Source organism: Chrysemys picta, chromosome 3, assembly GCF_011386835.1.
Source record: "Chrysemys picta bellii isolate R12L10 chromosome 3, ASM1138683v2, whole genome shotgun sequence".
NCBI lineage: Eukaryota > Metazoa > Chordata > Testudines > Emydidae > Chrysemys > Chrysemys picta.
In genome coordinates, this window is record NC_088793.1 from 189,214,472 (window position 1) to 189,228,966 (window position 14,495).

The 14,495-nt window shown below is 44.0% G+C and overlaps 1 protein-coding gene across 27 annotated transcripts in view; it reads right to left on the reverse strand.

The window, feature by feature from the left end:
* The window catches only part of USP34 (ubiquitin specific peptidase 34), a 280,867-nt gene that overhangs the window by 76,362 nt on the left and 190,010 nt on the right, over nucleotides 1–14,495 (reverse strand). For all 27 annotated transcript variants that reach the window (XR_010599944.1, XM_042857217.2, XM_065589647.1 and 24 more), the window contains 3 exons: nucleotides 7,722–7,816; nucleotides 5,891–6,063; nucleotides 4,933–5,086 (listed from right to left, as the gene is read on the reverse strand). Coding sequence is in view for 26 of the 27 variants with exons in the window: in XM_042857217.2 (XP_042713151.2) it covers nucleotides 4,933–5,086; nucleotides 5,891–6,063; nucleotides 7,722–7,816 (422 nt within the window). In the remaining variant the exon portion in view is untranslated. The remainder of the gene's footprint in view (nucleotides 1–4,932; nucleotides 5,087–5,890; nucleotides 6,064–7,721; nucleotides 7,817–14,495) is intronic.

Genomic DNA, 14,495 nt, shown 5'->3' on the forward strand with positions numbered 1-14,495 from the left:
GCGAGGGGGTGGGACAGGGGCAGAGTTCATGCTTGCCGGATTGCCGGCAGCAGGAACTGCCCAACGATAGGAGCATTGCTTTGAACGTGAAAGGAGGGCACTGCTCTAATTTAAGTTTTAAGCAGCCAAAAGTCTACGGCTTACCATGTCAGCCTGCTACCCGAATTCCGCTGTCCTGCCCCGCTTGTCTGCTCTCCACAGCAAGACCCCAGGCACTGAATGTGAAGGCCGAAAATTCAACCTTGTCCTGAGTGCGCATGTGATAGGTGCTGTGCATGGTCTTGTTCACAGAGAAAGACTATGTTCATTGTTCACAAAAAATTATCTTTGTGAGGAATTCACTCCCTTTTTCCCATCCCACAGCTGCGACTGTCTCCCGACCTACCCTGGCATCCCCCTCGCAGAGGCTGGCGCAGATTAGGCAGAGAAAGAAAAGGACATGGGATGACATGTTCTCAGAACTTATGGGCTGCTCCCGAGCTGATGTGGCCCAGAAGGGAGAACATGTCGAGGGAGAACATGTCGCAATACCAGCGAGCACACAGCGAACGGGAGGAGAGGTGGCGGCAGGAAGACCAGCAGGCGACTCCAACGCTGCTTGGACTAATGAGGGAGCCAACAGACACACTCCGGCACCTTGTGGATGTTCTGCAGGACCGGAGGCAGGAGGACAGAGCCCCACTGCAGTCTATCTCTAACCGCCCTCCCCCGCCACAAACTCCCATACCCCACTCACCCAAAGTCCCAAGAAGGAGGGGCGGCAGGGGCCGTGAAAACTGTCACTCCACCCCTGCAGACTGCTCAAGTACCAGAAGGCTCTCATTCCCAAAAATTTGATACGTCCTTTCCTTCCCGCGTCACCCAAGCCCCCGTCCCAGTTTCATCCCCTAACTGTATAGTTGCTAATAAAAGATACGTTTCTGTTAATTACTGTTTCCATCATGTTCTTTTAGGGGAGAGTGTGTTTGAAGGGGGGAAGGGGGTTGGTAATTGGAGAGGACAGTCACCTTTACCAGGGTACAGACACGGGGGCAGGTTCAGCAGAAGGTCACACACACATTGCAGTCACTAGGCACCCTGGTCAGTCTGGGAGGTGGTCTTCATGTTCTGTGTGGGGGTTGCCATGTGACTTTGTGGCAGGGGAGGGCGGATAGAGATCTTATGCTGCGGTCCTTATCCTGGATGACAGAGCCACGCAGCAGGGGATCTGTAACTGTCAGCCCCCACACACAGAGTCCCAAAAAGGAGGGGTGGCAGGCTCCGTTGAAACAACCAGTCCACCAGTGCGGACCTCTCTAGGAGCAGGAGCCTGTCATTCCTCGAGTTTAGAAGCGTTCTTTCCATCACTACGCCCGCTCCCCACCACAGTCTGCGTCCCAGTTTCAACACTTTACCGCGAAATCCATAATAAAGAAAACGGTGTTCATTAACAAAGTTCCATTTATTTTATTTTTAAACGTGTGTTGGAAGGGGGGGGACGGGGTGAACGGGGTATGTAGCTGGATAGGATAGTCAACAGTAAGTGGGTAAAGAAACGGGGGCAGGTTCAGCTTCTCTTTAAACAAACTTAATAGTCACAGGTTACCCTGCTCACTGAGGAACCTAGCTTTCAAAGCCTCCCGGATGCACAGCGCATCCCGCTGGGCTCTTCTAATCGCACGGCTGTCTGGCTGGGCATAATCAGCAGCCAGGCTATTGGCCTCAACCTCCCACCCCGCCATAAACGTCTCCCCCTTGCTCTCACAGAGATTGTGGAGCACACAGCAAGCTGCAATAACAATGGGGATATTGGTTTCGCTGAGATCAGAGCGAGTCAGTAAGCTTCTCCATCTCCCCTTCAAACGTCCAAAAGCACACTCCACCACCATTCTGCACTTGCTCAGACGGTAGTTGAAGAGTTCTTTTTCAGTGTCCAGGGCGCCTGTATAGGGCTTCATGAGCCAGGGCATTGACAGGTAGGCTGGGTCCCCAAGGATCACTATAGGCATCACATCCCAACAGTTATTTTCTGGTCTGGGAAGTAAATACCTTCCTGCAGCCGTCTAAACAGACCAGAGTTCCTGAAAACACGAGCGTCATGAACCTTGCCCGGCCATACTACGTTGATGTTGGTAAAACGTCCCCTATGGTCCACCAGTGCTTGCAGCACCATTGAAAAGTAGCCCTTTCGGTTAATGTACTGGCTGGCCTGGTGGTCCAGTCCCAGGATAGGAATGTGAGTTCCATCGATAGCCCCACCGCAGTTTGGGAATCCCATCGCGGCGAAGCCATCTATGATGACCTGGACGTTTCCAAGGGTCACTACCTTTGACAGCAGTAGCTCAACAATTGCGTTGGCTACTTGCATCACAGCAACCCCCACGGTAGATTTGCCGACGCCAAAGTGATTTGCGACTGACCGGTAGCTCTTTAGCGTTGCAAGCTTCCAGAGGGCTATGGCCACTCACTTCTGGACAGTCAGGGCTGCTCACATCCGGGTGTCCTTGCACTTCAGGGCAGGGGACAGCAACTCACAAAGTTCCAGGAAAGTTCCCTTCCGCATACGAAAGTTTCTCAGCCACTGTGATTCATCCAAGACCTGCAGCACTATGCGGTCCCACCAGTCCGTGCTTGTTTCCCGGACCCAGAATCGCCGTTCCACAGCATCAACATGACCCATTGCCACCATGATGTTCACGGCGCGGGGTCCCGTGCTTTGTGAGAGGTCTGTGCCACTCTCAGACTTCAAGTCCTCACCGCGCTGCCGTACCCTCCTCGCCCGATTTCTCAGCATCTGCCTCTGGAAAAGGTGGATGATAAGGTGCGAGGTGTTGACAACGGCCATAACTGCAGCGATGGTCGCAGCCGGCTCAATGCTCGCAGTGCTGTGGCGTCTGCACTTTCACTCACCAGAAAAGTGCGCGAACTGATTGCCCGCCGGCGCTTTCAGGGAGGGAGGGCGGGAGTGACGGTTGGATGATGACAGTTACCCAAAACCACCCTCGACACATTTTTTTCCCCAGCAGGCATTGGGGGCTTGACCCAGAATTCCAATGAGCAGCGGCGACTGCGGGAACTGTGGGATAGCTGCCCACAGTGCACCGCTTCCAATGTCGACGCTTGCCCCGTTAGTGTGAACTCACAAAGTCGAATTACTGTCCTTAGTGTGGATACACATGTTCGACTTTGTAATATCGATTCCACATATTTGATTTAAGTACAATCGAACTACTCTCGTAGTGTAGACATACCCTTAGACAGCTGAAGGAACATCTGACTGTAAAGGACTGACTTTTTTTCCAATGAAGAGGACCTAGTTCTCTTTTCTGAAAATCTAAATTTGTTGCCTGACAAGTTAGAGGGGGGTTGAATCCACTGTTTCTCACAAAAAATGATATTCCTTGTTAAGGGAAATACTATGTAACAGAGGTGGAACAAGATACCCTGCCTTCATGGACAAATCTCATAATGCTCAGCAAACAAATATAGAAGAGCTGAGGATCTTAGTGGACAGCTTGAGGGAGTCCAGCACAATAGCATTTAGACTACTGAAAGCCAAAGGAACCCTGGATGGATAGATGGATCTAGATCTTTAATGTTTTAGGAAAGGAGCAAAATTTATTTTTCTAAGTCAGAGGACATCTTTTCTTCCTCTGAACCATGATCAACAAGAGAAGTCACAAAAACTTGAGAAGAAAAGGGCAATGCCAGAGTCTTAAAATCCAACACCACTAAGCAAGGCGATTGATACAAGGTTTTTCCAAAAGTAACCCCATTAAAGAACATTACAATATGAATGTGATGTTCAGCAAAAATGGACATGACTGTTAGAAGAGGAGGTCTCTGCCAAAGACCTCTGCTAGAGGAACTGCCTCCCTCCCTTTCCCTTTTCTAGTGGGGATAGAAAAAATAAAGGCTACAAAATTTTCAGACATACCACTGTTAATTACATCTGGTAAATGTTGAACAGTGAGAAAATTCAACAGCTTAGAAAACACTAATTTGTAAATTTGTAAATTCCAGATGAGACAAAACAATATTTTGCATGTATCAAAGTACAGTAAGAACAAATTTTGATAACTGAAGTGTAACAATGGAGAATTTCCCAGATGTAGAGTTGAATAGATTTAAAGAAAAGCAAAATGAAAAGTTAAGCACCTCCATGAAAATTGATAGTTAAAAACTGACAAAACAAAAAGGACAAAGTTGAAGGACAAAGAATAATTATAATCATAATGGAAACAAGTTGGGTTTTTTTTTCTGAATCTGCTTTACAAAAGGAAATGTAAACATTATCTTCCAAAGATTGGCATCTCTGACATACAGAAACCTAGCCACCTTACCGAAGTTATTAATGTGCATTCAACTGCTAATAATACATTTTACTGCAATATTAATTAGCATAAAAAAGCACACAGTGTAAAGAGTAATAATTTTGTTCTGCTTCATGTATGTCTTGCATACATCAAAGTTATTACACAAGCATGTACACTGATTCTCTACAATCTTATGACCTGCATCTGGAACATCTTGTGCTGAACACATGCAACCAGGATTAACAGCATATGGTGGTCCGCACTACTGGCATGGCAAAGTTAATAAACTTTACAAAACTTATGTAACACAAGCAAGAAATGTAGGAAAATCTGACCTATCTTTAAACTTCTAGAGTTTAATAGAGAACATACAGTGGATTCTAAATAGCTACTTTCTAATCAATTCACCCAATGCTCACCCTCTTTTAAAGGCCCCACCAAAACCAGGAGAAAATGTTTGTTGATTGGAAGAAGATAAATTGATAAATAAAAATATTTGCAATTATTTAACAGGACAGTTCAAGCAAGGGAGTTAAAGTACCGTATTTGAAATAGGTGACATTGTCACCTTAAGAATTTACCAATACATCACAATACAAATACATCACAAACAAGAATTATTAAACACTTAACTCACCATTTGTTGTTTTTGTAAGCATGGGGATTGACTATATCTCTGATAAAACTGTAGTAGTGACCACCATCTGCTGTTCCTGTATGAACTGTCACGCCTATCAAATCATACTCGTAACTTTCAGTTTCTTTTAAATATTCACCGTCGTCCTTAAAACCTTAAATAATTTAATACAATATTTAGCAAGTTATTCCTTGAACCTTAGAACACTAGAATTAATACAGATAACTTACAGTAAATACTTCTTGTCAAATACATTAACAAACAGCATATTTCTTCTAGGCACTGCACATAGGTAGCAGCCAGAAAGCCAACACTCAACAGGTGGAGCATGGGTCACTATTCTTGTGAGGTTGCTTCTGACCCAGAATACAGGCATACATAGTAATGCTTTTGCAGTTTATGTATGCTCCTTACTGGTGGACCATTTAATAAAGTTCAAGAATTTGGCCACCATATTATCCTGCAAATATAAAACAAATCAACAACAATCTATACATAACAAGCCAGGAATTTATAATTCATTATAAAAATAGTTTTATCAATAATTTATATTGGTTATTGTGCTGTATTTACAAAGAAAATGATTTAGCAGTCACTGGATATTAAATACAATAAATTACAATTTATTTGTAAACAAATAAAAATATAGGCTTCATAAGCCTTTAGCTGCTTTTTTAACCTCACATGAAGGAGAAGACAGAAAGATGTGGGATTAATTACATGAAAGACATGTTTAGAATTATTAACTATTTGGATTTGTGTGTATTGCTAAGAAATATTACTATTCCATGACTTTTTAGAGCTTAATTTCCATGAATTTCACCATATGCCCTGGGCCACTCGGCTATGCAGTTTAACTGACAATATATTATACTACTAGACAAAAATTTTCAAAAGGTTGAATTATCAGCACTGTTTGGCCATTGGAAAACTATAGGGACAAAGCAAAATCAATTACCTTCTTTTCTGTCATTCTTTCCCATGAGAAAATCTTCTGTGTAAGGTGTCATATCCAAACGTAAAGGGAATGAGAAGTGTGTGTTGACTTTCTCCTTCATCATGGTGACCATATTAAATGTGTATCTCATAGTGTTGAAACTTAAGATGCGAGGCAATTTCTTAAAACATGCCCTAACGACAAAAGAAATTAATATTTAAGAAAACTGAATTGCTTAGATAATACTGCCACAAAATCTCTCACAACAAAAATCTCTCCTGTCATTCATTTCCAGCTCATGTTAGAAATAGTCACCTAAAATGTAAAAATCAGCTACCACAATCCCTTACACAGTATCAGTTAGTCACATTTTATAAAAAATCTTGTCATCAGATGACATGTAACAGGGATTACATTATGGTATTGGATAGAATACCAATTTAAAGCAGCCATTATTACAGTAAGCACATAACAGCACTCCCTACGGTAAAGATTATATCAGGGACTTATAAAGAATAATGATTCTGTTTTGTGTGCTGTTTCACATTCCGTTTACAATCTGAAAAAAATAATCTTTTCTGATGAATATTTTCCATGCTTGGTCTCAGTCCAAGGATTTTTTTCATTTTTTAAATAAATCATATCAGTATTTTTGAATTATGAAAAGATGATGGAGGAAACACTTTTCCAATAGTGTAAATCTGTATTTTTCTCATTCCAGTCACACACGGCTGAAATCTATCATCTGGATTTTTCAATCTGGATAGTCATTAACGAAGACTAGGCCCTTTTTTACTTGCAAAAATAAAAAATAGTTGACTTATTAGGTTCTAAGCCTCGTTTTTTGCATACCCTGGCACCAACATCTGCTAACTACACTGCTAAACTGCCATTACCACTCATATCTATGTACAAAACTCTTTCTTGTAGACATATTTCAATGCAGAACATATTCTGTGCTAAAATCTTTGGGCTCCAGAACATATTTATAAGATTTACAGTAGGGAACACCAAGGAGTCCTTGTGACTAACAATTTGGTCATAAGCTTTCGTGGGCTAAAACCCACTTCATCAGAGTGCCACAAGGACTCCTCATTGTTTTTGCTGATACAGACTAACACAGCTGACGGTAGGGAACCTTTCTCCTGTGCCACTTATAATCACTTAAAAAAACAACTGTGAGGTTTCCAATGTCAGGTGAAGATTTTAAAAATAAAATAAGAGGATATAGATAACACACATACTTTCTTTATGTATTTTAAAGAGTTCAAAAAGCTACTGAACAATTTTAAAAGCAGAAATCAAGATTAAAGAACCCTATCACTTTGTGTAAAGAGTAATAAAAATATGGAATAAACTTCCAACAAAGTTGACTGATCAAAAACATATACAGTAAATGAGTTCAAAATACATTCAGATTTGTTTTTACAAAAGGAACAGGAAGGATTATGATGAAAAATGAGAGCATTGAGGCTACAGTTTTAGAAAGGCAGGCATTATGGAGTAGGTGACCTTCTCCTAAAATGTTTTATGTAGGTCATTCTATTTTTATATTGTAAGCTCTTTGGGATAGGAATCACATCTTTATATGTTTGTACAGTGCTTTAGATAGTGGGGCCAGGATCCTGTTTGGGTCTCCAGTTTTATTGTTATTTAAATATTAAATAATTATAATGATTTTAGATTTCAGAGTAGCAGCCGTGTTAGTCTGTATCCGCAAAAAGAACAGGAGTACTTGTGACACCTTAGATTATTTTTGGACTACTACTCTCACTTGATGGAAGCTACGAACAGAAATTAATGGAACTAATAATTAAAAATGCTAAGAACATTTGTTTATTCACTATTATACCTTTTTTCAGCCCGCACTTTCTTCCCACAGTGAGAGCAGGTATACATGTTGTCACCCTCCAAGGTATCTTTAATAGTTACTTCATCAAGAGATTCCTGTGTACAATGAACAAGAAAAATAAGTAAATGCTTTCATGGTTCAGATCTATCTTAGGTACTTAATCTGTTTATATCAGCTACATATATAGCACGCATTACTGTGGTATCTGAGCTCTTTGCCAAATTTCAATATATTTACACCCACAACAACCCTGTGAGATAGTACTTTCCTATTATCTCCATTTGTCAAATGGTGAATTGAAACAGAGAGACTAAGGGTATGTCTACACCCACAGTGCTGAGTCTCAGAGCCTGGGCTAACTGACTCATACTCGCAGGGTTAAGGCTGAGAGGCTAAAAATGAGTGTGTAGATGTTTGGGCTTGATCTGTGTCTGGGCTCTGAGACCCTCCCTTCTTGTAAGGTTTCAGAACCCGAGCTCCAGCCCAAGCTTGAACTTCTACGCTCCTATAGTTAGTCCCACTAGCCCAAGTTAACTGACCCAGGCTCTGAGACTCAGCACCACAGGCTTTTTATCACACTGCAGATGTATCCTAAATGACTTGCCCATGGTCACACTAAAAGTTTGTGGTGGAGCAGAAAATTGAACCTGAGTGTCCCAAATTCCAGTCTTGCACTCTAACCATTGGGTCAGCCTTCTTCACAAAATGCATTAATGTTTTACTTTATTAACTATCAGCACATACACAAATGTCAAAGAAAGGAAAAAACAAAATCAAATGGCTGATTTCATCATCATTAGCATATCTACCATTTTCCTTTTGACCTAAAATCATTAACTGGAGATTATACAATAAATCAATTAACACTAACATGCAAAAATTATGAAGATATCCAGCCCTTCAACTGGGAAGTCTTCCCCTTTATTCTGCATGTACTGATAGACCTTGCACTTCCATAAAGGAGCTTTGCTCATATTAATAGTTTATGGCTACAGATCAGGCATCATTTGGAATACTTTTCAACATTTTCGTTTTCAGAAACTATCTCCTTCCATTCTGCAGGAAGACTGGCTAAGGAGGCAGTAATCTTATGCCAAATTAGAAATCATACCAAACCAGCAGATCTTAGAAATTTGTCACTCTCACCTAGAAGATAGCACGAGTGTGACTTCCACTCTACAAAATCTATCTTCTTGGCATCTTTATGAGTCAGGATGGTTCTATGAGATCTATATGGCTAATTTTCTCATTTGCTGAGACAACTAATAAAGACAGGTGTGACATACTGGGGTGCAATCCAGACCAGTGGGAGCTGTGTCACCCTTTCCCTGGAATACCTTGCAATGCCTTACTGTTGTAGCTCCCAACCTGGACGCTCACAAACAGCTTGCCAGCATGCAGATCACTTCCAGATGTGTTTGTTACACCCTGGCTTTCACCAGCCTTGGTTATATTGCAGGATGACCCAATACATTCCAGCCCTGGATTTTCCCCCAGAAATGTATGTCCTGTACTGCCCAGCCTTCTCCTGGACAATTCAAATATATTAAATCCATTATTCTTTTAAGGGAATAATATACAACCACTTGCCACCTTAAATGGAGTTACCCAGACATTTCAACTTAAACACACTGGATTAGATAAAACACTGAAACTAGTTTATTAACTACAAAGCGATGGATTTTACGGCAATACAAGTGATGAGGCTTGTCAGAAATGGTTACAAGAAAAAAAGATAAAATACTTTCTAGTGCCTAACGTAATGAACTATATTAGATTCAAGCAAAGTTTCTCACTACATGCTTCCAGCAGTCTTATTGACCAACCTCTAGGTCAGGACTCCTCCCCCAGAGTCGAAAGGCTGCTTCTTTTGGCTTCTCAAAAGAGGTGAACAGGGAAAGAGAGGAGAGGTCCTTTGGGGTGTTTACCCCTCCTTTTTATAGTTTCAGTCCACCTGAATATTCTGTTCATTCTCTTAAAACCACAGTAACACCAACATTGGCAACACTGTGAGGGGCCGTTGAGGTCACCTCATGTAGCTGGGACCATTTGCAGAGTTCGATGGCCTCCTGACATAAATGGGAAGAGATGCTGCCCTATTTGTTGATGTAGTGCATTGTCAATGTGTTGTCCATCATGATCTGCATTACTAAGTCCTGGGGAGCATATTGGAAAGCTATGCAGGCCAGTCTTACCACTTTAGCTCTAAGAGGTTCATATGGAGTTTAAGGTTGACTAAGGACCAAAGCCTTTGTACCTGGAAGTGACCCAAATGAGCCTCCCCACCCCTCCCTGATGCATCCACCAACAGCATTCAAGATGGAGCCAGGGATAGACAGGCATGCACTGTGGTCAGCAGTTTTGCCAGTAATTTGAATATGTGGGAGTGAATAGATTAGAATCTATCATTTAGTAAGCAAGCTCATGCTTGTGAGTCAAGCAGGGCTCCTAGGTATTCTATCATATGAGAGACAATTTTTCATATCTCACTAGGAGTCACGACTGAGAAAATTAAGATAATACCTGTTGTACTGCTGCTACAGTTTCAGCCGAGGATGAACCTCAGATCAGCCAATCGTCTAGATGTGGCCAGATATGTTTCCTGAGGTTTGCCGCCACCATTGCAATACTCTTGGTACTATGGAGAGTCTGGAGGGTAGACTCTGGAGTCTGGTAGTGATCTGACCTGGCCGTGAATCTCAGGTACTTCGTGTGGGCCAGATGAATGGCAATGTGGAAGTACACATGTTGTAGGTCAAGAGCTGCGAACCAGCTCCAGGCTTGGAGCATTGGAATCAAGTGGAGGCAAATGTTACCATCCTGAATATGAGGTGGCACATGTATCTGTTGAAGTCTCCTCAGATTGAGAATGGGATGAAGACCCTCTTTCTTCTTCGGAATGGGACAATACTGGGAGTACCATCCATTTCCCCTTTATTCCTGTGGGACTACTTCTACTGCTCCTGTTCAGAGCAACAAGTATCTTCTGTTTGTAAAAGGCTCTTGTGAGAAGGGTTGCTGAAGGAAGACAGGGGAGGGAGATAGGTATGGAAAGAAATTGGATGGTGTATTCATGGGTAATGATCTCCAGTACCCACTTATCCATGGTAATGTCTGACCATGCATAATGGAATGGAGCAAAGCATTTTCCAGACAGCGCCCTGGAGTGATTAGTTCTGGTGTAGCTCTCAACCCATGTGTCAGATCTGCTGCCATGAGGATGGGGCAGGGTATGAGGTTGAGGGGTTAGACAGCATTTTCCGAATGGTGGGTCCCTACCCACCAGTGCGTTGTTGGAAGATTCTAGATGGGTCCTGGAGCCTTAGGCAAACATACACATCTCCTGGCCTAGTGTGGGAGGGAAGGCCCCAGGGAGAGAGAGCCCATCCTGAAGTCACCTCGCAGCAGAGGTTCCTGTCCTGAAGGGCTGGGCCCAGCTTCCCACTCTGGGTATTGTGATCTGGAGCAAAGGGTTGCAGTGCCACTCAGGTTTGACCCAGCCAACCCACCATCATGATGGCCAGGCCAAAACTGAATAACAATGAAATCTCATGTGCCAAGTTGCAACACCACTCACTCAAATTTGACTCAGGGGAGGCTGGGCTCATGAGGAGGCTGGGCCAAACCTGAGTTGTGCTGCGACTCTGCGCTTCAGGGTGTAACACCTGAGCAGGGAGCCGTGACCAGCCTTGCAAGACAGGAGCTACTGCTGTGGGATGAATCCAGAGCAAACTCCAGCCCCCAGCCTCATCTTTGCACTAGGCCAGGGTGTGTGTGTGTGTGTGTAGTCTTTTTTAGAAAACGACCATATATATCTACAGTAACTCCTCGCTTAACGTTGTAGTTATGTTCCTGAAAAATACTAGTTTAAGCGAAACGATGTTAAGCGAATCCAATTTCCCCATAAGAATTAATGCAAACCACCAGAGATCCAAGGTTAGGATAAGAGTAAAAATACTCTGGCACCTGACAGCATTCTCTAATGGAGGTGCAGTGGTCAGTGTCAGCCATACCACTGTGGTAGGGTCTAGAAGTCTCTGGTGATGAGGAGGAGAAGCTGTGTGTAGGTGTCTCTGCACCTCAGATCACTGCTCCTCTAGTAACTGGGTGATGGGGATCTCACTGTTGCCACCATGGCCCATGCAGGTAGGGTGAATGCTGGCTGAGCCACTGTCACTCCTATGGCTGTGGGACAAAGGGTTCCTCCGATCTTCCAGTGTTGGGAAGGACCATACTGGAGACAGTTCCCTAACAAATGTCGGGGAGAATGTGTGCCATAGCGATAGCGACCATGATTATTTCTCTTTTATAAGTGGTGCTGATGGTGGCATCTCTGATGGCATCGGGACCTTCCAAGCTACTGGTTGGCATCTCTTAGTTGAACTAAGCCATTTCCAGATCGTAGTGTCTGTACCAAGGTCAAGATCATCATTGATGCTCCGCCAGTGGAATATGCTGCTCCTTCTCACCTGGGGATGCCTGATGAGTCTTAGACGGCTTTGCCTTAGAGCTCTTTCTGTGTTCCCTGGCACGGGAGGACATGGACCTCTTCCTAAAGCCCTGACCTCAGTGTTCTGATCATTCCTCTCAGCCTATTACAATGTTTGAGCAGCTGCATTCGACATGGATGTCTGAGGTGACATTATTGCCATGGACAGTGCCGGAGTTGGTGTGAAGGCCAAAGACATGCCAGTGGTTTGCTCTGTGCTGACTTCTCCGACATGGTCTTGGACATAGCCCTACCGCACTCCGGCTCTGACCAGTGTTGGTCTCATCAGTACCAGAGTGCTTGGCCCTGGAACTCCCAGGTCAGATGTCCCTCTCATCAACTGTTCTAAGAGACAGAGCTTGAGGTTGTGCATCATAGAATCATAGAAGATTAGGGTTGGAAGAGACCTCAGAGACCTCATGCAATTTCTGATCCTAGCCAAGAGCAACAAGCAGATGGAGCACCTGCTGGGGATGTGACATTCACCCAGGTAGAAAAGGCTTCTACTGTGGCCATCCCTCAACAGGACTAGTCTGTCCCACAGGTAAGGTTTGAAGCCAACCTTAGATTTCACCATGTTGTAGAGAGGGATCTATATAGGAGGGAACATTGGTACAAGTGGGTCTGTTCAGCTATTTCATTCCAGTTTAAGGGGTTTGAACTGTAGGTAAATAAACTGTTGAAAGGCATTCTAAAGGTTTTCTGAGAAGTAGCTTGCTAGAGTTCTATCAGTCAATAGGAGACTGCTAGGTTCTGACATGATGCAATAGGCAGTAAGAAGGAACAGAGGTAGTGGTGGGGCCATTCTGCCCTTTATACCCCCATACGGGAGCACAAGGAGGCACACAGTGCTGGTGTGACTCTGGCAAACACTGCTAGCTAAATAAAACATGGTCTTGTGCATATGGTGTGCATTTGCACTGAGAGTGGGATCCACACTGATATGTATTTGAAGAAGAAAGAAGTTATTCACCTTCTCATAACAGTTGTTCTTCGAGATGTATTGTTCATGTCCATTGCAATCAGGTGTGTGCGCGCGCTGTGTTCACTCCAGCCGGAAGATTTTTCCCTTAGCAGCGTCCATAGGGTCGGCCTGGGCGTCCCTTGGAGTCGCGCCTTCATGGTGCCCAATATAGGGCCCTGACCCCCAATCCCTCAGTTCCTTCTTGCCAGTTGTTCCAACAGAGGGGTAGGAGGGTGGGTATTGGAATGGACATGAACAACACATCTTGAAGAACAACAGTTACGAGAAGGTGAGTAACTGTTTTTTCTTCTTTGAGTGCTTGTTCATGTCCATTCCAATCAGGTGACTCACAAACCAAAGTTCAGGAGGTGGGGTCAGAGTCATCCACTGATTGGAGCACAGATCGACCGAAGGCCGCGTTGTCTCTGGCCTGCTGAGTGATCACATAGTGCATGGTGAAAGTGTGTATAGAGGACTATGTTGCTGCCCTGCAGATTTCCTGTGTGGGGACCTGTGCTAGGAATGCTGCTGAGGAGACCTGAGCCCTGGTGGACTGTGCAGTGATCGGCAGAGCGGACACCTTCGCCAAGTCGTAACACTCCTGAATGCATGATGTGATCCACTACAAGATACGCTGTGAGGAGACAGGGAGGCCTTTCAGTCTATTGGCCGGTGCCACGAATAACTGGACGGATTTTCGGAACGGCTTTGTTCTCTCAATGTAGAAGGCTAGCGCCCTATGGACATCCAATGAGTGAAGCCTCTTCTCCCTGCTGCTGGAATGCGGCTTAGGATAGAATGCTGGGAAGATGATGTTCTGGTCGATGTGAAACTGGGCGATGACCTTTGGGAGAAAGGCCGGGTGAGATCTGAGCTGAACCTTGTCCTTATGGAATACAGTGCAAGGAGGCTCTGAGGTAAGGGCTCTGAGCTCCGACACTCTCCTAGCTGAGGTTATCACCACCAGAAATGCCACTTTGTAAGAGAGATAAAACAGGGAGCACGTCGCCAGTGGTTCAAATGGTGGTCCCTTAAGTCTGGAAAGGACTAGATTGAGATCCCAAGCCGGGATAGGCTGTCGTACTTGCAGGAATAGTCTGTCGAGACCTTTAAGAAAATGGCTGACCATTGGATTCGCGAAGACTGAGTAGCCGTCTGTGCCTGGATGGAAGGCGGAGATGGCTGCCAAGTGAACTCTTATTGACTTCATGGACAGTGCCTGTTGCTTAAGATGGAGGAGGTAGTCCAGTATAAATGGCACCGCGGCAAGCACTGGAGACTGATGGTGCTGCTCCGACTAGACGGAGAACCTCTTCCACTT